Source organism: Carcharhinus amblyrhynchos, unplaced genomic scaffold (assembly GCF_965287045.1).
Source record: "Carcharhinus amblyrhynchos unplaced genomic scaffold, sCarAmb.v2.hapA scaffold_39, whole genome shotgun sequence".
NCBI lineage: Eukaryota > Metazoa > Chordata > Chondrichthyes > Carcharhiniformes > Carcharhinidae > Carcharhinus > Carcharhinus amblyrhynchos.
In genome coordinates, this window is record NW_027649780.1 from 7,720,357 (window position 1) to 7,742,345 (window position 21,989).

At 45.4% G+C, this 21,989-nt stretch overlaps 3 protein-coding genes across 3 annotated transcripts in view; 2 read left to right on the forward strand and 1 right to left on the reverse strand.

Moving 5' to 3' along the window:
• The window catches only part of LOC145363731 (uncharacterized), a 469,439-nt gene that overhangs the window by 391,535 nt on the left and 55,915 nt on the right, over positions 1-21,989 (forward strand). The window lies entirely within an intron of this gene.
• Positions 1-21,989, reverse strand: part of LOC145363593 (uncharacterized) — a 30,026-nt gene that overhangs the window by 2,411 nt on the left and 5,626 nt on the right. The window contains exons 4-7 of the mRNA XM_080218777.1: positions 19,154-19,934; positions 18,027-18,086; positions 15,988-16,155; positions 10,055-11,010 (exon numbers count right to left, since the gene is read on the reverse strand). Coding sequence (XP_080074903.1) covers positions 10,055-11,010; positions 15,988-16,155; positions 18,027-18,086; positions 19,154-19,934 — 1,965 coding nt within the window. The remainder of the gene's footprint in view (positions 1-10,054; positions 11,011-15,987; positions 16,156-18,026; positions 18,087-19,153; positions 19,935-21,989) is intronic.
• On the forward strand, positions 3,571-4,700 carry LOC145363707 (uncharacterized). The gene has a single exon (XM_080218936.1). It carries the CDS (start codon positions 3,618-3,620, stop codon positions 4,458-4,460), a length of 843 nt encoding a protein of 280 aa, XP_080075062.1. The 5' UTR covers positions 3,571-3,617; the 3' UTR covers positions 4,461-4,700.

The following is a 21,989-nucleotide window of genomic DNA, read 5'->3' on the forward strand; positions in this document are numbered from 1 at the left end:
GGTCACTGTCTGCGTGGAGTTTGCATGTTCTCCCTGTGTCTGTATGGGCTTCCTCAGGGTGCTCCAGTTTCTTCCCACAGTCCAAAGATGTGCAGGTTAGGCGGATTGGCCATGGTAAATTGCCCCTTGGTCTCAGGGGGCTTAGCAGGATAAATGCATGGGGTTCTGGGAATAGGGTCTGGGTGGGATTGTGGTTGGTACAGACTCAGTGACCCGAATGGCCTATATCTGTACTGTAGGGATTCTATGACAAACTGCTGACAACTTGCCATAAAAACCAAACTGATTCATTGATGAACTACAGGGAAGGAAACTTGCCACCCGGTCTGGTTCTACACAAGACTCTGGGCACTGTGGGAGGAGATAGAAGTAGGAGAGGCCAGGGTGAAGGAGAGGGATTTTATACATCTACAACTCGACGAGAACTTTTGACAGAATCTCCCAAACCCCCGACTTCCACCACCAGGAAGGACCAAGGTAGCAGGTGGATGTGAACATCATCACCTCTGAGTTCCCCTCCAACTTACACATCACCCTATTTTGTCTGACATTCAGTGCTAAAAGAACAGAAATTTATCTAATATAAATACTGGGAAGACTGAACCCATTGTCTTCAATCCCCACTACAAACTCCACCCCTCACCACCAACTCTATCTTCCTGGCAACTGTCTGAAGCTGAACCTGGCTATTCACAACCATGGTGAAATATTTCACCCCAAGACGAGCTTCCAACCACATGTCCACATCATCATCAAGACTGCCTATTTCCACCTCAGTAACATTGCTCATCTCCACCCCAGTCTCAGCTCATCTGGAACTCTCATCGTGATGTGAAACACAGGAGAATATGGATAATAGACGGGGAATGTTGATTGAATTGTTCCACAGGGTTGGCATGGATTTCAGTTGCTGAATGGATTCTTCCCATGTTGTAATGTCTCCATTGCTGGAAATGGATAACGTTGATATACTGCTATATATTTCAAGACAAGAAATAGGGAACCATAAACAACACAGGAAATACCAAACAACTATATTAAATATATCTCTATCCCATTCGAATTTACAGTTCACATGAATATCAGCCCTCTCCTGGGAAACTTCCGCTTTAATTGTGAACATTAGATAAGACGCCATCCTATTAACCAAACGAATAAATGTGTCAAACCGAGCTCAGTGATGTCAGTGCCTTTGAGAGAAACAGATACCTAGATCTCGTCCTGCTCCTCATTCCGCTGTTCGTCTGTAAGCTTTCCAGAGTCTGCAACCTCCCTGGATTCACTTCCTTTCTCTTCAGATGCTGCATGTCCCCAATTTCCCCCAGAATGAGAAAAGAAATGGAAAGGGGAAACATTGATTTCCTCCCAGATGTCGCACAGAGGAGGAAGTTTCACTCTGAAACACATTAGTGGACTTCCGCATTGTGACATCACAATGGAACCCTGCCAATAGGAATCACTCTGCTCCGCGATGACGTCTCCGGGTTCCAGTCGCAGGCCGGACCCGGGAGCCCCGCCCCCACCCATTGTTCCCCTCCCCCTGCCCCTCCTCCAGACAAGGTTTCCAGACAAGCGACTGGCGGCTCCGGCCAGAGCGAGAAGCCGCTCGGTTGTGTCCCCCCCCCCCCCGGGGCTGCGCATGTCCAAGGGAGAGGGGACGCTGCGCATGTGCAGAGGAGTGCCCGCCCCCTGACCCTCATGCTGAGGTTGACCAATGGAAAGAGTTGGAGGACCGGAAGGGCTCTGGTCCTCCAGCCAATCAGAGCTCCCTCATTGTCTGAATGCGGAGTTGGACAATGTGCCCAGCAAAATTGCTGCTACTCTCTCTCTGAATGAAGATTGAGCTTCAGACAGACTCAAGCTTCCTCCTGTCTTCACCGTCTGTGAGTAAAACACTTGCTTTTCTCCCCCTTTCCATTTTGATATTGGGCTTCAATTTTGAACTTCCAGGTCACACTCGCTGACTAAAATTCATCCTCACATTCTTCATGTATCTGTAACCAGGTAATACAGTGTATTACACACATCAGCAGGCTGTTCATTTATGTCCAATGTAAAACGTGGCTGTCAGCTTGAAGATTTTCAGCTCTCTGTGTCCAGGACAGGCGTCATGATATGGGTATGCCGGCGTTGGACTGGCGTAAACACAGTAAAAAGTCTGACAACACCAGGTTTTAGTCCAACCGATTTATTTGATAATAGACTCACAAGCTTTCGGGGTTAGTCCCTTCGTCAGGTGAATGGAGAGTTCTGGCCTCAGACAGAGCATATAAAGCACAGACAGTTTAGAGATTACTGATTAGAATGCGAATCCTTACACCTAACCTGCTGTTCAAGACCTGAAGTGGCTGACAATGTGAGTGGAAGGAGCACTGATCACAGGTTAAAGAGATGTGTATTGTCTCCAGACAGTACAGTAAGTGAGGTTTTGCAAACCCAGGCAAGTCACGGGGGTTACAGATAGTGCGACATGAACCCAAGATCCCTGTTGAGACCGTCCTCATGTGTGCGGAACTTGGCTATCAAGTTTCGCACACATGAGGACGGTCTCAACAGGGATCTTGGGTTCATGTCGCACTATCTGTAACCCCCGTGACTTGCCTGGGTTTGCAAAACCTCACTTACTGTACTGTCTGGAGACAATACACATCTCTTTAACCTGTGATCAGTGCTCCTTCCACTCACATTGTCAGCCACTTCAGGTCTTGAACAGCAGGTTAGGTGTAAGGATTCGCATTCTAATCAGTAATTTCTAAACTGTCTGTGCTTTATATGCTCTGTCTGAGGCCAGAACTCTCCATTCACCTGACGAAGGGACTAACCCCGAAAGCTTGTGAGTCTATTATCAAATAAATCGGTTGGACTAAAACCTGGTGTTGTCAGACTTTTTACTGTGTCCAGGACAGGCAGCAGGGAGCATGAATCTGTCAATCAGCCTCGATCAGCACCTTCAGAAGAATTGGGAGGGTGAATATTAGACACAGCAGAGTGAGAATGGAGGGAGAGTGTGTGGGATGGAGATTTACAGCTTTTGGGGAATGAGAGAGGAAAGAATATTCCATAGAAACTAGAATTGTCTGTTCTGAATTTCAGTGCTGTATTGAAAGTGATGTATTTTGTAAATTCCTTTTACAGGATATCAGAAGGTGAGAAATTTACAGACAGAAATCTCAAATCAAACATCACGTCAACATCTGACAGAGTCACTCAATTCATCGGGACCTGAACGCTCTTGGCCTTTGAATCCAGAAAGAGAAATGTTTCTCTGTTCTGTCTGCTTTTGCACTCTTGAAACATCAGTATGACTGGTACAGCAGACACGGACATACACTCTCCCACAGACTCACGCTCCCACACACACACACGCACACTCCCCCACACACACTCGCACACACCCACACACTTCCCCCCCAACACACACACACACACCCACCCATCCCCGCCTCCTTCCCCCCCCCCGCCCCGTCCACACACTCCCATGCATTGACTGTGGAAAGAGCTTCTCAGTTACACAGCCATAAAAAATGTTGCACCAAAACAGCAGGGCGTCATAATCTTGTTCTGTGTGAGACTTCAACTGATGGTCAAACCTGGAGCAACACAAGGACACCTCCAACATGGAGAAACCGTGGAAATGTGGGGACTGTGGGAAGGGTTGCAAAAGCCCCTCTGAGCTGCAAACTCATCAACGTGTTCACACTGGAGAGAAGCCGTACTGCTGCTCTGTGTGTGGGAAGGGGTTCACTCGGTTATCTCATCTGCAGCGACATCGACTGGTTCACACTGGAGAAAGAGCGTTCATCTGCTTTGAGTGTGGGGATGGATTCGCTAATTTACCCAGTCTGCAGAGACACCAGCGCGTTCACACTGGAGAGAGACCATTCACCTGCTCAGAGTGTGGGAAAGGATTTACGCAGTTATCCAACCTGTCGAAACACAAAATCACTCACAGCAATGAGAGACCCTTTAAATGCTCTCACTGTGAGAGTGGTTTCAAAAGCTCTCGGGAACTGATGATCCACCAGCGCATTCACACTGGGGAGAGACCGTTCAGCTGCTCTCACTGCACAAAGAGATTTAGGACATCATCCCACCTGCGGGAGCACCAGAGAATTCACACCAGAGAGAGACCATTCACCTGCTCTGTGTGTGGGAAAGGATTCACTCATTCATCCAGCCTGCTGAGCCACAATCTCACTCACACCCAGGAGAGACCCTTTAAATGCTCTGATTGTGGGCGTGGTTTCAAACGTTCTCGGGATCTGATGATCCATCAGCGCATTCACACTGAGGAGAGACTGTTCAGCTGCTCTCACTGCACAAAGACGTTCAAAACCTCATCCAATCTGCAGCAACACCAGCGAGTTCACACTGGGGAGAGACCGTTCATCTGCTGTGTGTGTGGGAAGGGATTCACTCAGTCATCCAGTATGCGGAGACACCAGCAAGTTCACAAGTGATAACTGGTGTTGGATTCTGCTGGTATTGTTGCTGTTAATCACATCCAGGACTGAACCATGTTCATTCTGACAGTTGGTGAAATGGGAGGGTCGGAGGGTTTCTTTCTGCTGGACTGGCTGGACTCATGACTTTGCTTCCAGTGGGCTGATGCTCTTTGAGCCTGGGAGAGCACGTTTCCACTGAAATGACCCACAAAAGCTGATGAAGGACATTTATTTTATCCTGGATAGTAAATAATGTTTTTCCTACCACGACAGATAGATCTGAAATAAGTACAGAAAGAACTGGAAAAACGCTGCAGGTCTAACAGCACCTGTGGAGAGAGAAACAGAGTTAATATTTTGCACTACAAGATTGGGAATCAATCTAGTAAACCTCCTCTGAACTGCTTCCGTGGTGTTTATAAAATGGGACAGCACAGTGCACTGCTGCATCACAACACCAGGGATCCAGGTTCAATTCCAGCCCAGGTCACTGTCTGTGTGGAGTTTGCACATTCTCCCCATGTCTGTGTGGGTTTCATCCAGGTGCTCCGGTTTCCTCCCAGAGTCCAAAGAGATGTGGGTTAGGTTGATTGGCTATGTTAAATTTGTGTTAGGGGGATTAGCAGGATAAATGTGCGAGATTATGGGAAGAGGACCTGGGTGGATGGTGTTGGGTACAGACTCGATGGGCAGAATGGCCTCTAGGTGTACTGCAGGGATTCTATGATCCTTTGTTTAATAAGAGACAAAAATTGCACCCAGTGTTCAAGATGCAGTCTCAGCAATGCCCTGTATAACTGAAGCATAATATCTTTACTTCAATGTTCAATTTCTCTCGTAATAAAGGATAGCATTCCATTTGTGAGAATGTTGATTTATTTGAACTAAGATTTATGGGGTTCTCTTGTTTACAATAACTCCATAACTGTAAATCACACCAGGTTCCAGTGACTTAACCATATGGCTAGAAAGAATACTTGAAATGGCGAATTCAGTAAGTTTATTAACCATTAAAAATGTAACAAGTCAAAGATAAAAAAGGAAAGTATTGATTAACAGTAAAAGGAGAAAGCTTAGCTTTAACAATTGAACATACGTACTTATGAAATGTTATGCGGAGAAGGCAGGAACATGGGGATGAGGAGCACATCAGCCAGGATCGAATGACAGAGCAGACCTGATGGGCCAAATGGCCTAATTCTGTTCCACGATCTTATGAACAGACTTCTCGCTATCCTTTTCAGACCAGGACATGACAGCTCCAAAAACATGGATAACTTGTAAAATCAACAGCTCCCAACACCTCCCCGTAGGGCACAGTGGTTTGCACTGCTGCCTCATCGTGCCAGGGACCTGGGTTTGACTCCCAGTTGGATCACAGTCTGCTGATTTTACACATTCTCCCTGTGTTTGTGTGGGTTTCCTCCGGGTGCTCCGAGTTCCTCCTACATCCAAAAGACGTGCTGGTTAGATGCATTGGCCATGCTAAATTCTCCCTCAGTGTATCCGAACAGGCACCTGAGTATGGCGCCTCGGGGATTTTCAGAGTAACTTCATTGCAATATTAATGTAAGCCAACTTGTGACACTAATATATGAAGTTCCTGGGAAAATCCCCTTGTCGCCGCACTCTGGTATCTGTTCAGGTACACTGATGGAGAATTTAGCATGGTCAATGCACCTAACCAGCACATCTTTCGGACTGTGGGAGGAAACCAGAGCATCTGGAAGAAAACCAGGCAGACACAGCAACAACGTGCAAAGTTCACAGATTCACCCAAGCTGGTGCTGAGGCAGCAGTGCTAAGCAGTGTGCCACCGGGCCACCCTAACAAGTCTTGTTATGTTTTTTCTATAACATATAAGACAATATCTTATAATTCCAACAGCATTTTAACCATTCTTATTATGTTTATAATTCTAAATGTTAAAAACTTTTGTTTTCAAATTTACATTCTAGCCTTTCTAACATCTGTATTTATGAATCATTTATTCTTTAATTGTCTTACAATTCAAACTGTCTATTTAACTAATCTGGCTGCTTTACAATTGTGGGAACTTCAGTCCACAAATAAGGTAGTCGAATGCATTGTTTGAAGCAAGATGTTCTTTATATAAATAAATAACAAAGTTTAAAAACAGTGGTAAACAAAAGGAAACAGGAGCGTTAAAACCAGCCTGGAGTTGCAGACTGAAACCCTGCCCAAAGGCCACACGTGCTCAGAAGGGAGAGAGGTTGAGAAGAACACTCTGTAACACTTCTCCTTCTCTTAAATTTCAATCCCCCATCAGGACAGAAATACAACAAAAGTAATGTCTTTAACCACATGGAAATCTGTCAGGAGCTTTGTGATTGCATTGCGACCTGTATAATACCACTGGTAAATCTCGTAATGATGGATCTGGAATGGGAGATGAAGAGGTCATTTGAGAATCTGTATGTGAACATTCCTCTTCCACTCCCACAGCAGAGTCAACTGGCAAAGCTGGAACCATTTCCTGGTGAACATCCACAGCAGCATGACCCTCTGCCATGTTGTCAGTAATGATTGCTGACTCTGAAAATGTTCCTGACTCGGGGTCACACCACAAGTGAATATGGTCTTGGTGTCTGCAAATAACTCGTCCATTTTACAGTCTCACCACTCAAGATACTGAACCACTTTGGTTTAAAATTATTCCCAATAACCACCTTTCGTTACTCCCAAAGTTCCTGATGTAAACCTGATCACCCGGTTTGAACTGCCTCTCTTTGGTGCGGTAGTCATGTCTCTCGTGCTTTTCTTGTCTCCTGCTCACTTTTGCTCTGAGATCTGGATGAAGCAGATCCAGATGAGACTTCAGCCCTCTACCTAAAAATTCCACAGAAGAGAGTCCGGTTGTGGATTGTGGCGTGATACGAAACTGCAACAAAAATCTTGGGATCTTTGTTCTTAAAGTATCGCCTTCCATTCTTTTGAATCCCTCCTTCAGAGTTTGAACAGATGTTTCTACTGGACCATTTGTAGCCAGATGAAACGGTGCAGTACACACATAGCGTATACCATTCCTTTACATGAATTCCTGAAACATCTCACTTGTAAACAGTGTGTCGTTATCTGAAACAAGCGGATCTGCTAACCCAGGGCTTGTGAAAATTTGACAGAGCTTCTCTATTGTCACAGGAGCTGGAATATTACTCATGATCTGTGCTTCCAACCATTTTGAATGCACAGTTACAACGACCAAACACATGATTCATGAAAGGCACCCCCCAAAGCCCACCTGTAGTCTGGACCACGGCCTATCAGGCCACTCCCAAGGATGAAGTGGTAATGTACCCAGTGTGTTGGAGGGAATGAACTCAGAAGAATCATTCAATGCTCAAGCATGATTCAATCGATAAACAGTTTATTGAGTTACGCCAGCGGGGAGAAGCTACAGGGACTGACCATGTGCAACTCCACCCAACAAAGAAAATCATCAATTCTTATGTAGTTACTGAGCCCATCCCAGCTGGACACAATCCAATCAGAATGGTTATAGATTACATTAATTATATATCCAATGACATTAGTATCTGGGCATTATGGGGTTTTGTGATCATCTCATGAACAGATAGGTGCCCCCATCATGAAGTTTTCCAGACCCTCTTATAAGAAACATAAGAACATAAGAAATAGGAGCAGGAGTAGGCCATCCAGCCCTTCGAGCCTGCCCCGCCATTCAATAAGATCATGGCTGATCTGTTCCATCCTTGGGCTTTCTTTGGTACACAGACTCCCTTAGTTTGAAAAGGGGTGGATTAAAAGTTCTCAAATGGACATCAGCACCCTTCTTTTGTTTTAATCTAATGACCACACAGTCTGGGAATCATTTCTATTTAATAATCTCACATTTGAAATTTTTTCTTTCAGTATCCAATACTAGAATTTTTTTTGTGTCAATTGCATCAGGAATAAATCTTTGGATCTGACAGGAAATTTAACCCAAGGTCAATCCAACACAGGATTGGTCAGAATCATTTCACATCTCCCAAATTTGAAATAACCAAGACAAATTAAAACCATCATTCTCATGTATGAATTGTATCTGGATTAAAATTCCTGCAGGTTTAGTAAAATATCCTGGAATCACGTCTCTGGTCAGTAAATATAACGTGAAAAAAAAGTTTTATTAATTACACTTTTAAAAAAAACTTTGATTTAAATCACAGACAGAAAACCTCAAAGCTTGAAGCAATTCACAAATATCACACATACACAAGCAGAGAAACTTAGCATGTTCTTCACAACAACAATTAAGCATTTTTGTGGTTCCATTTTTAAACTTCCAGAAATGCCTTTAATTAAAGACACAAGGTGAGGTTAATTCCCCAGAAAGATGAATCTTAACAAATGTCGTCCAAAACAATGATAAAACACATCTACAAACATCCACACAAAACAAACAAAACACACAGGTTCTCACAGCTTGCAAATGTCAAACAATGCATTCTCAGCATTCTCTCCTGCAGCTATAGCTTCTTAAAGTGACAGAGCACTACAAGCTCAAAAATCCTTGTGTACAGTAAGATACAAGATCCTTCATTATAACAACCTTTTTTAAGCCAATTTCCTGGGCCTGATTTTATTGGCAATATCTAGTCTTTATTGCTTTAAAATCCCAAACACGTTACCAACTGCAAAATCTTTGTTCTTTATCTGGAGTTGAGGTGACAACAGGATAAAATTTTCACAGTTATTCCAAATTCCTCCAGGCTTAAAATTTCCACATTTAACTTGTTCCTATATAAATCCTCAATTATAAAATAAGTGCATAAAATCTCAGCAGTCGAGAAAACTCGAAATGTTGGCTCTAATCTCTCTCCACAGATGCGTCAGACCTGCTGAGATTTTCCACCATTTTCTGTTTTTGTTTCAGATTCCAGCCTCTTTTTGTGTTTGTTTACCTGAGATATCTCAATTCCTTCATTGTCCAGGACAATATATTCTCAATATCTTTAAAACATAAATTCAACATTTGATTTCAGGCATGAACATATTCTGTTAGTTTGTTCTTTATTGTCAATGTCAGGCTGGAGTTGTTCCCCTTGGAGCAAAGAAGGTTGAGGGGAGATTTGAACGAGGTGGACAGGATTCTGACAGGTTTAGATGAGGTGGACAAAGAAAAGTTGTTCCCATTTGCTGATGGGACAAGGATGAGGGGGACACAGATTTAAGGTTTTGGATCAGACATGTAAGGGGGGATGTGAGGAAGAACATTTTGATACAGTGAATGGTATTGACCTGGAACTCACTTCCTACGAGAGTAGAAGAAGTGGAGACAATAAACAATTACAAAGAAAATTAGATGGGCGTTTGATGGGTTTCAAACAGAAATGCTGACTAAATATCTCTGAACTTCCTAACGCGCTGTCACTCTGTGATCCTTGTGAAATTTGAAACCAGGTATTTGAAACAAGACTCAAAGAGCATCAGCCCACTGGAGGCAAAGTTGTGAGACCGGCCAGTCCAGCAGAAAAAAACCCTCAGACCCTCCTCATTGACCAACTGCGAAAATGAACAAAATCCAGTTCTGGATGTAATTGAGAGCAGAAACAATAACTGCAGAATCCAACCCCTGGAATCACTCGTGAACTTGTTGGTGTTTCAGGAGCTGGGATGAAACTCTAAATCCTTTTCCACACTGAGAGCAGGTGAATGGCCTCTCCCCAGTGTGAACTCGCTGGTGTCTCCGCAGGCCGGATGAGTCAGTGAATCCCTTCCCACACTGAGAGCAGGTGAACGGCCTCTCCCCAGTGTGAACTCGCTGGTGTGTTTGCAGGCTGGACAATTGAGTGAATCCCTTCTCACACTGAGAGCAGGTAAATGGTTTCTCCCCTGTGTGAACTCGCCGGTGTGTCTGCAGGTTGGATAACTGAGTGAATCCCTCCCCACACTCAGAGCAGCTGAATGGTTTCTCCCCGGTGTGAACTCGCTGATGTCTCTGCAGGCTGGGTAATGCAACGAATCCCTTCCCACACTGAGAGCAGGTGAATAGCCTCTCCCCAGTGTGAACTCGCTGGTGTGTCCGCAGGTATGATAACCGAGTGAAACCCTTCTCACATGCAGAGCAGGTGAATGGCCTCTTCCCAGTGTGAACTCGCTGGTGTGTCTGCAGGGTGGATGAATGACTGAATCTCTTCCCACACTGAGAGCAGGTGAATGGTTTCTCCCCAGTGTGAACTCGCTGGTGTGTCCGCAGGTTGGATGACCATTTAAATCGCTTTGTGCAGTGAGAGCAACTAAACGGTCTCTCCTCAGTGTGAATGCGTTGGTGGGACACCAGTTCACCAGAGCTTTTGAATCCACTCCCACAATCAGAGCATTTAAAGGGGCTCTTCTTGGTATGAGTCAATTTGTGATTCAGCAGGTTGGACAACTGACTGAATCCCTTCCCACACACCGAGCAGGTGAATGGCCTCTCCCCAGTGTGACTGCGTCGATGAATTTCCAAATCAGATGGAGCTCTGAATCGCTTCTCACAGTCGCCACATTTCCACGGTTTCTCCATGGTGTGGATTTCCTTGTGATTGTCTAGGTTAAACAGTCAGTTAAATCTCACACAGAACACGGGTATAGTGTCGCCCCCAACAACTCACAACTCACCCTAAGGAACTCCCACTCATCTGACGAAGGTGCAATACTCCGAAAGCTACTGGCTTGTGCTACCAAATAAACTTGTTGGACTTTAACCTGGTGTCGTACGACCTTTCCTGTGGCCAAAGAAGATTTGAAAATTGTTGTCAGAGTCGCTGCAATCTCCTGCCTCCCACAGCAGCCTGGGATACACCTCATCTGGAGCTGAGGATTTATATAATTTTAGGTCCAGTTAAAACCGTTAATACCTCCTCTCTCTTGATGTTAAGTTGTTGAAATCACAAAGCTGCTCCCTGGTATCTAAACGACTCACTTGATGAAGGTGCAGTCTCAAACAAGGAACCAAAAGCTCGTGATTCCAAATAAACCTATTGGACTTTATCCTGGTGTTGTGAGACTTGTTACTATGCTTTCTATAACTACATCACCCTCCCCACAATGAATACAGATACAAGGTATTAATTTAAAACCCCACCAATGTCTCCCACCTCCACGTACAAATGACCACATTGCTCCTTAATGTACCCTATTCTTTCTCTGGTCACCTCCTGTCCTTCACATGGTGAAAGAACACCTTTGGATTTCCTCCCAGATGTTGCACAGAGGAGGAAGTTTTGAACCTCATCGGCTAACTTCCGCATTCAGACAATGGAGGAAATGTGATTGGCTGGAGGACAAGGGTCCTTCCGGTCATCCAACTTTTCCCATTGGTCAATACCTCAGCATGTCGGCCAAGGGGGTGGGCGCTCCCTGCACATGCGCAGCTGCTCCCGTCTCTTGGACATACTCTGTCCCGGGCCGGGGGGGAGGGGGAGATCACCGAGCGGCTTCTCGCTCTGGCCGGGGCCGCCAGCCGCTTGTCTGGAAACCTTGGCTCGAGGAGGGGCGGAGGAACAATGCGTGGGGGCGGGGCTCCCGGGAGGGGGAGGGGAATACTGGGTGAGGGCGGAGCTCCCGGGTCCGCGCGGCGGTGATCCCACCCCCTGACCATCACGCGGAGCTGTTGACCAATGGGAAGAGTTGGAGGACCGGAAGGACTCTGATCCTCCAGCCAATCACAGTGCGGGCCTTGTGTGAATGAAGATTGAGCTTCAGGCAGATTCAACCTTCCCCCTGTCACCACCATCTGTGAGTAAAACACTTTCTTTTCTCCCCCTTTCCATTTCTTATTGTTTCTAGTTTTGTTACATATTACTGAAGCTACATTCCAGTCATAAAGTCATTGCAGCACAGGAGTCTATTGGGTAACTCGAGTCATAGAATTCCTACAGTGCAGAAGGAGGCCTTTCGGTCCATCAAGTTTGCACTGACTGTCCAACAGGGTATTCTTCCCAGGCCCTCTCCCTGTAGTATGAGGGATTTACCCCACTAATCTCCCCAACCCACACATCCTGGGACACTAAGTGGCAATTGATCATGGCTAATCAACCTAATTTGTACATTTTAAGATCTCACAACACCAGATTAAAATCCAACAGGTTTATTTGATAATACGAGCTTTTGGAGCGCTGCTCCTTCCTGATGTTGTGTGCCCACCCCAGTCCAACGCCAACATCTCTACATCACCTTATAGACTGCAGATTGATTCTCTGTAGAACAAACCAATCAGTTTTTTTTCTATCTCTCTATCAACATTCCCCTGTAAGTTTTATTTCCCTCAAGTGCCAACACAATTTCATTTTGGAATGATTGAACAACTTCTGTTCCACCATCCTCATAGTTAGTGAGCTCCAGACCTTGTGCTCCCCCTACCTTAGTATAAATCTTCCTCAAATCCCTGCTGTACCACTACTCAAGTAATGTCCTGTATATTACACTTTTATCAAATTTATAGACATCTGTTTGGTAGCCTGCATGAAGATTTTCAGCTCTGTGTCCAGGACAGGAAGCAGTGAGCATGAATCTGTCAATCAGCCTCAACCAGCATCTTCAGGAGAATTGGGAGGGTGAATATTAGATACAGCAGAGTGAGAATGGAGGGAGAGTGTGTGGGATGGAGATTTACGGCTTTTGGAGAATGAGAGAGGAAAGAATGTGCCATGGACACTAGAATTGTCTGTTCCAAATTTCTGTCGTGACACTGTTGACTTTTGTAAATTTGTTTTACAGGATATCAGAAGGTGAGGATTTACAGACAGAAATCTCAAACCAAACATCACATCAACATCTGACAGAGTCACTCAATTCGTCGGGACCTCAATATCATCGACTTTTGAATCTAGAAGGAGAAAAGTTTCTCCGTTCTATCTGCTTAAAGAGATTTTAAGCATCAGTGTGACTGAAAAAGCAGTGAGACACGCACACAGCTGAGTGAGAGTGTTCCAGTGCACTGAGTACAGAAAGAACTTTAACCAGCTACACAACCTGAAAAAAACATCACACCATTCACAGCGGGGAGAGACTGTACCCGTGTTCTGTGTGAGATTTAACTGATTGTTTAACCTGGAGAATTACAAGGACACTCGCACCATGGAGAAACCGTGGAAATGTAGGGACTGTGGGAAAGGATTCAGTTTTCCATCTCAGCTGGAAATTCATCGGCGCAGTCACTCTGGGGAGAGGCCGTTCACCTGCTCTGTGTGTGGGAAGGGATACACTCAGATAATTGATTTACAGAGACACCAGCGAGTTCACACTGGGGAGAGGCCATTCAGTTGCTCTGAGTGTGGGAAAGGATTCACTCGATTATCCAGTCTGCAGAGACACCAGCGATTTCACACTGGGGAGAGACCTTTCATCTGCTCTGTGTGTGGGAAGGGGTTCACTCAGTTAGTTGATTTGCAGTGCCATCAGCGAGTTCATACTGGGGAGAGGCCGTTCACTTGCTCTGTGTGTGGGAAAGGATTCAGTGTGGCGTCAGGCCTGCGGAGACACCAGTTAGTTCACACTGGGGAGAGGCCGTTCACTTGCCCCGTGTGTGGGAAAGATTTCAGTCAGTTGTCCTACTTGCAGAGGCACAATGTCATTCACACCCAGGACAGACCCTTTAAATGCTCTGACTGTGGGAGGGATTTCAAAAGCTCTCAGCTAATGATGTCCCACCAGCGCATTCACACTGAGGAGAGACCGTTCAGCTGCTCTCACTGCACAAAGAGATTCAGATCATCATCTGCCCTGCGGACACACCAGCGAGTTCACACTGGGGAGAGGCCGTTCACCTGCACTGTGTGTGGGAAGGGATTCACTCACTCATCCCGACTGCAGAAACACCAGCGAGTTCACGAGTCATAGAGTCATACAGTACAGAAAGGGCCTTTCAGCCCATCGAGTCTGCACTGACAAAACTATACTAAATTTGCACTAATCTATTTTCCAGCACTTGGCTGATGGTGTTTGAACTGTCAAAACATTCCAGTGCTCATCCATGTGCTTTTTAAAGGTTGTGAGGCTTCCTGCCTCTACTACCCTCCCAGACAGTGAATTCCAGACTCCCACCACCCTCTGGGTGAAAACATTTTTCCTCAAATCTCCCAAAACCTCCCGTCCCTCACCTTAAAATGATCCCACCTCATTATTGATCCTTCAAATAAGGGATACAGCTGCTTCCTATCCACCCTGCCCATACCCCTCATAATCTTATACACCTCAATCATGCCTCCCCTCAGCCTTCTCTGCTCTAAAGAAAACAATCCAACCCTATCGAGTCTCTCCTTATAGCTCAGCTGCTCCATCCCAGGCAACATCTCGGTGAACCTCCTCTGAACCCCCTCCAGCGCAATCACATCCTTACTACAGTGAGAGAATCGGTACGAGTGCAAACTGGGGTTAAACAGAGCTGCATCATCGCGCCAACCTTCCTCCCCACCTTCCCCGCAGCAACACGCCACCCCAGTGCCATGAAACTCCCGCTGGAGTCGAGCTAACCAACTGGACCAATGGGAAGCTTTCAATGTCCCACCCCACCAGGCCAGAACCAAGACCAGCCCAATCTCAGTCATCAGGCTGCAGTATGCTGGCTCTGGGGGGTAAGTGATGGCCTGGTAGTATTATCACTAGACTATTAATCCAGCTAATGTTCTGGAGACTCGGGTTCGAATCCCACCACGGCCGATGGTGGAACTTGAATTCAATAAAAAAAATTAAGAACCTACTGATGACCATGAAATCATTGTCAATTGTTGGAAAAACCCATCTGATTCATTAATGTCCTTTAGAGAAGGGAATCTGCTGTCCTTCATTGGTCTGGCCTACATGTGACTCCAGAGCCACAGTGATGTGGTTAACTCTCAAATGCCCTCAGGCAACTAGGGATGGGGAATAAATGCTGGCCAGCCAGCGATGCCCATGTCCCACAAATTAAATTTAAAAATGCCTATTTGATTTGATTTATTATTGTCATGTGTATTAGTTTACAGTGAAAAGTATTGTTTCTTACGCTATACAGACAGCATACTGTACAAAGGGAAGGAGAGAATGCAGAATGTTACAGTCAGAGGCGTATGTGTTAGGTCCACTCAAAAGTCTGCTGACAGCATGCAAGAAGCTGTTTTTGAGTCGGTTGATACATGTCCTCAGACTTTTGTATCTTTTTCTCAATGGACAAAGATGGAAGCGAGAATGTCCAGGGTGCATGGGTTACTTAATAATGATGACTGCTTTTCCAAGGCAGTGGGAGACTGGTTTGAGTGAGGGATTGGGCTTTGTCCACAATCTGAGTGTGTCTGTGCGCACACTCAGTGGTTGATCTAGCGGATTTTCACAGTAACTTTATTGTAGCATTAACATAAGCCTGTTTGTGACAGCAATAAACAAGTTTAAACTTATCTACAAACTATTGTTGATGCTTCCAGTGAGGCCTGTGAGAGAATGGGCCTCAGACTAAACATCCGGGAAACAAAGGCTCTCTCCCAGCCCACTCCTGCTCCCCCTCCCGACCACCAAAATCCATGTTGAGCCCCTGGACAATGTGGATCATTTCCCACACCTTGGGAGCCTCCTGTTGGCAAGGGCAGACATCGGCGATGAAATCCAGCAGTGACTCCAATACGCCAGTGCAGGCTTCGGGCACATGAGGAACAGAGTGTTCGAAGCCCGAGACCTCAAATCCAGCACCAAGCTCATGGTCTACAGAGCAGCTGTGGTCCCCGCCCTCCTGTATCCATCAGAAACATGGACAGGGAACAGCAGATACCTCAAATCCCTGGAGAGATGTCACCAAAGTTGCCTCCACAAAATCCTGCAAATCCACTGGTAGGATAGGCATACCAAAGTGAGCGTCCTCCCCCAGGCCAATATCCCCAGTAGCGAGGCACTGGTCACACTAGACCAGCTGCGATGGGCGGGCCACATTGTCCTCAAGCCCCACACAAGACTCCCAAAACAAGTGCTGTACTCCAACTTCCTAATGGCAAGCTGTTGGAGAAAATTCCTGATAAGTTTGAGAAATTTTAAACCATTAGGCATTTTAGACACTACCAGCATTAAGTTAAATGACATAGAATGTCAGAGGGTAAAATGCAATTAATGATTAAAGTATGAATGATTTTCTTTGTATGGAAAATGATTGGTTCACAACTAATGAAAGGCGGGAGAATTTGACATGAAGAATGTATAATTGATCTATCCTAAGCATTTTATGTCAGAGTTATTGCAGAGATCAGGATACTTCTCTTCTAGAGAGGTATTACACTGTCCAATAATGTTTCCCTTCGATCGTTGGTCAAATAAAAGACAAGTCTTTAAACTGGGACACTGGCTTTCGTGAGTCTTTGTATTGTCTGAAGGTTTTGGCAATACCTGCTCTCCAGTGGTAATGTACCTAGTGTGTTGGGGGCAATGAACTCAGAAGAATCATTCAACACTCAAGCCTGATTCCATCGACAAACAGTTTATTGAATTACCATTACCACCTGTAAAATTTTTGTTCTTTATCTGGGTTTGAGGTGACAACAAGAGAATTCTCACAGTTATTCCTCCAGGCTACATTTAAAATTTCCAGATTTAACTGGTTTGAATAAATCCACAATTATAAATTAAAACAGACACGAGTTTCTGAGTGATTTAAAAACAAATCAAATGATTGCTGAAAGGATTAACTTTTCTACAGAGCCTAAAGACGTAGGGAGTGAGCAGAAAAAACTTGCACATAATTATGGCACTTTACATAATTTTTAAAACTTTTCAAACAACAAAACAAACTTGATTTTAAACTTCATCTATTCAGTTTTTTGTTACATTCTTCAACCTAATTATTGTAATTTGATCAGTTATAGTTAGGGATGGGTAACTTTTGTGCTTTATAAACTGATTCACTCATTTTGTTAATTCTACATGGGCTCGGAGAATCAGAACCCAGACTTCTTCATTCTTACCCTTTTTTACCTCTCCCACCACTCCCTCTGTTTTGGGGGAGGATCGAGGGGATTCCAAATCTCATTTTATCATAAAAGTGAAATACTGCGGATGCTGGAATCTGAAACAAAAGCACAAAATGCTGGAAAATCACAGCAGGTCTGACAGCATCTGTGGAGAGAGAACAGAGCCAATGTCTCGAGTCTGGATGACCCTTTATCAGAGGTCTTATGAAGTGTCATCCAGACTCGAAATGGCTCTATTCTCGAACCATTTTATCATAGGTTTTGTGTTCTTAGTTTCCAAATGGCAGGTAAGAGACCTGTCTCGTCCCCACTCGAGCTCTGATTTTTCACTGGCCATGATGGGGTAAGATAATAACCATTCAGATCTACTCTCAGAGGGTCCGCTTTTCAGTCCAGTGCTACTTGGAGTATACCGTCACTTCACTGACTATTGGGTCACAAATCAGTCACCGTTTTTATCACAAATTTAAGATAAATTAATTTAAACAATGCCTGAGAATGCTTCTTAATTTCTTAACCAACTACCTACCACTGTTTGTTGATTGGTCAGACCCCCTTTTTTACAGATTCGGGTATCTCAGCCGCTGAACACCAGCCAGTCCTGGAATAAATTTAATTCCAACTCATTCTGAGTAAATATTCTCACCAGGTCCTCTGTTGGGGCCCTGCTAAGCAGCTTTAATGGTCCGTAATTGCAGAAACTGAGCTGTCACAGGAATATGGTCAAGACAGTCCAGTCCCATAATGTTTCACATTCAATCTGCAGTCCTTCAGTTATAACAGAATATGTGTCTGTATGTAGCTGCCTCGGCCACGGTCAACCCCAACACTGCCTTCTTGAACTGCTACAATGCCTGTAAATACATCCACAGTGCTATTAGGGATTTGAAGCTACACATTCCAGACTTTCACTAATTAAAAGGTGGATACCAGATCGATATATTCCATTCAACCACACCCAAGGTGAGTTATCCCAATTTCATTATTGTCCAGGACAATATATTCACAATCTCTTTAAAACACAAATTAAACATTCCCATTTGATTTCAGGTATTAACATATTCTGTTAGTTTGTTCTTTATTGTCAACGTCAGACTGGGGTTGTTCCCCTTGGAGCAAAGGAGGTTGAGGGGAGATTTGAAAGAGATGGTTAAGATTCTGACAGATTTAGATAAGACGGACAAAGAAAATCTGTTCCCATTAGCTGATGGGACAAGGACGAGGGGGTCAGAGATTTAAAGTTTTGGGTCAGAGATGCGGGGGGTAGAATGTGAGGAAGAATATTTTGATGCAGCGAATGGTAATGACTTGGAACTTGCTGCCTACGAGGGTGGAGGAAATGGAGACACTGAACAATTACAAAGGAAATTGGATGGGCATTTGAGGGGGTTTCAAACAGAAATACTGACTAAATATCTCTGACCTTCCTAACACCCTGTCACTCTGTGATCCTTGTGAAATCTAAAAGAAGGTATTCACAAAAAGACTCAAAGAGCATCAGCCCACTGGAGGCTGAGACCAGCCAGTCCAGCAGAAAGAAACCCTCTGACCCTCTCCAATGACTAACTGTGAGAATGAACAAAATGCAGTCCTGGATGTGAGAACAGAAACAATAACAGCAGAATCCAACCCCTGTGAACTTGTTGGTGCCTCAGCAGCTGTGATGAAATTCTGAACCCTTTTTTATACACTGAGCAGGTTTCTCCCCAGTGTAACCTCACTGATGTCTCAGCAGGTTGGATAACTTGGTGAATCTCTTCCCACACTGAGAGCAGGTGAATGGCCTCCCACCGTGTGAACTCGCTGGTGTCTCTGCAGGTTGGATAACTGACTGAAACCCTTCCCACACTGAGAGCAGGTAAATGGCTTCTCCCCAGTGTGAACTCGCTGGTGTGTCCGCAGGTGGAATTGTCGAGTGAATCCCTTCCCACACTGAGAGCAGGTGAATGGTCTCTCCCCAGTGTGAACACGCTGGTGTGTCTGCAGGCTGGAGAACTGTGTGAATCCCTTCCCACACTGAGAGCAGATGAACAAACTCTCCCCAGTGTGAACTCGCTGGTGTGTCCGCAGGCTGGACAATTGAATGAATCCCTTCCCACACTGAGAGCAGATGAATGGCCTCTCCCCAGTGTGAATTCGTTTGTGCCTCTGCAAGGTGGATGACACAGTGAATCCCTTCCCACACTGAGAGCAGGTGAACGGCCTCTCCCCAGTGTGAATGCGCTGATGTGCCTGCAAGTCGGATAACCGAGTGAATCTCTTCCCACACTGAGAGCAGGTGAATGGCCTCTCCCCAGTGTGAACTCGCTGGTGTGTCCGCAGATTGGATAACTGGTTGAATCCCTTCCCACACTGAGAGCAGGTGAACGGCCTCTCCCCAGTGTGAATTCGCTGGTGTCTCTGCAAAGTGGATAACACAGTGAATCCTTTTCCACACTGAGAGCAGGTGAATGGCCTCTCTCCAGTGTGAACTCGCTTGTGTGACTGCAGGTGGGGGAGTCGAATGAATCCCTCCCCACACTGAGAGCAGATGAACGGCCTCTCGCCAGTGTGGCTGCGCCGATGAGCATCCAGCAGATAGGGGTATCTGTATCTCTTTCCACAGTCTGCACATTTCCATGGTTTCTCCATGGTGCAGGCGTCCTTGCCTCTGCCTCGGGTGGACAATTATTTGAAGACTCGTCCACACACACAAAACACATGTACAGTCTCTCCCCACTGTGAATGGTGTGATATTTATTCAGGCTGTGTAACTGGTTAAAGCTCTTCAATCAGTGCTCTGGAACACTCTCACTTGAATGTGGAAGTGTGTTGATGCTTTTCCAGTCACACTGATGTTTGAAATCTTTTCAAATCTCCTTCCAGATTCAATGGTCGATGATATTCAGGTTCCAAGGAACATGACTCTGCCAGATCTAGACCTGACATTTGAAATTTCAGCCTGTGATTCCTCTTTCAATATCCTGTAAAACAAGTTGACACAAGTCATCAGTGTCAGCACAGGATCGAAATTCAGAAGTTTCTATGAAACATTCTTTCTCTTTCATTCCCCAAAAGCTGTAAATCTCCATCCCACACACGCTCCCTCCATTCTCACTCTGTTGTATCTAATATTCACCCTCCCAATTCTCCTGAAGTTGATGATTGAGGCTGATTGACAGATTCATACTCACTGCTTCCTGTCCTGGATGTGGAGATGTCGGCTTTGGACTGGGGTAAACACAGTAAGAAGTCTTACAACACCAGGTTAAAGTCCAACAGGTTTATTTGGTAGCAAACGTCACTAGCTGAAAATCTCCATGCAGGCTGCCACACAGATATGACTGGACTAAAAACGTGCGGAATATACAGACTGGATTCGCTTCCTTACCCTTCAGTTTCTGCAAGTCCCCAATTTCCCCCAGAATGAGGAAAGAAATGGAAAGGGGGAGACATTGATTTCCTCCCAGAGGTCGCACAGAGGAGGAAGTTTCTTCTAAAGCTCATTGGCCAACTTCCGCATTGTTACGTCACAATCGAGCACTGCCTGAATCAGCCAATAGGAATCACTCTGCTCTGCGGGGACGTCCTAGGATTTCAGTGCGCACGCCCGGGCACACGAACTCAGGAGCCCCGCCCCCACGCTTTTTCTCCCATTTCCCCCCCCCGCCCCTCGAGCCAAGGTAACAGAAGCAAAACACTGCGGATTGGACACCAGCTCAGTGCGGTGGCGGTCAAAGCCCCGCCCACTCCCACGTGGGTTCGGGTTCCGCCTCCTCAGTGCCCACATGCGGGAGATTGACCAATGGCAACGTGTGGAGGACCGGATGGCGCTGGTCCTCCAGCCAATCAGAGTCTTGTATCAATGGCCGCGCGGAGCTTCCTGTGGACATGAATGTGGGGGTTCGATCGGTAAGTTTGCTGATGATACAAAAATTAGTGTTGTGGTAAATAGCGAGGAGGAAAGCCTTAGATTACAGGACAATATGACTGGCTGGTTAGATGGGCAGAACAGTGGCAAATGTAATTTAACCCCAAAATGTCTGAGGTGATGCATTTTGGAAGGACTAACAAGGCAAAGGAATACACAATGAACAATAGGACACCAGGAAGTAGAGGACCAGAGGGATCTTGGGGTGCATGTCCATCGGACCCTGAAGACAGGACCAGACTGATAAAGTGGTTAAAAAGAGATATAGGATACTTATCTTCTTTAGCCAAGGCATCAAATATTACAATAGTAAGAAGTCTTACAACACCTGGTTAAAGTCCAACAGGTTTATTTAGTAGCAAACACCATTAGCTTTCGAGCGCTTGCTGCTCCTTCGTCAGGTGATTGTTTGTGAAAAGATCTCCCAGAGCGTATAAAGACACAAACTCAATCACAGGATAGTGATTGAAACACCAGACTTTACAGCTAAACAAGTCTTAAAGGTACAGACAATGTAAGTGGAGAGAGCATTGAGCACAAGTTAAATAGATGTGTATTATCTCCAGACAGGAGTGTTAGTGAAATTATGCAATCCAGGCAAGTCGTGGGGGTTACAGATAGTGTGACATGAACCCAAGATTCCAGTTGAGGCCATCCTCATGTGCACGGAACTTTGCGCTGTCATGCGTTGTGAAGGAC

What these genes read in the sequence shown, in the direction of transcription:
- LOC145363707 (XM_080218936.1), top strand. Translation starts at nt 3,618, where the DNA reads ATGGAGAAACCGTGGAAATGTGGGGACTGTGGGAAGGGTTGCAAAAGC.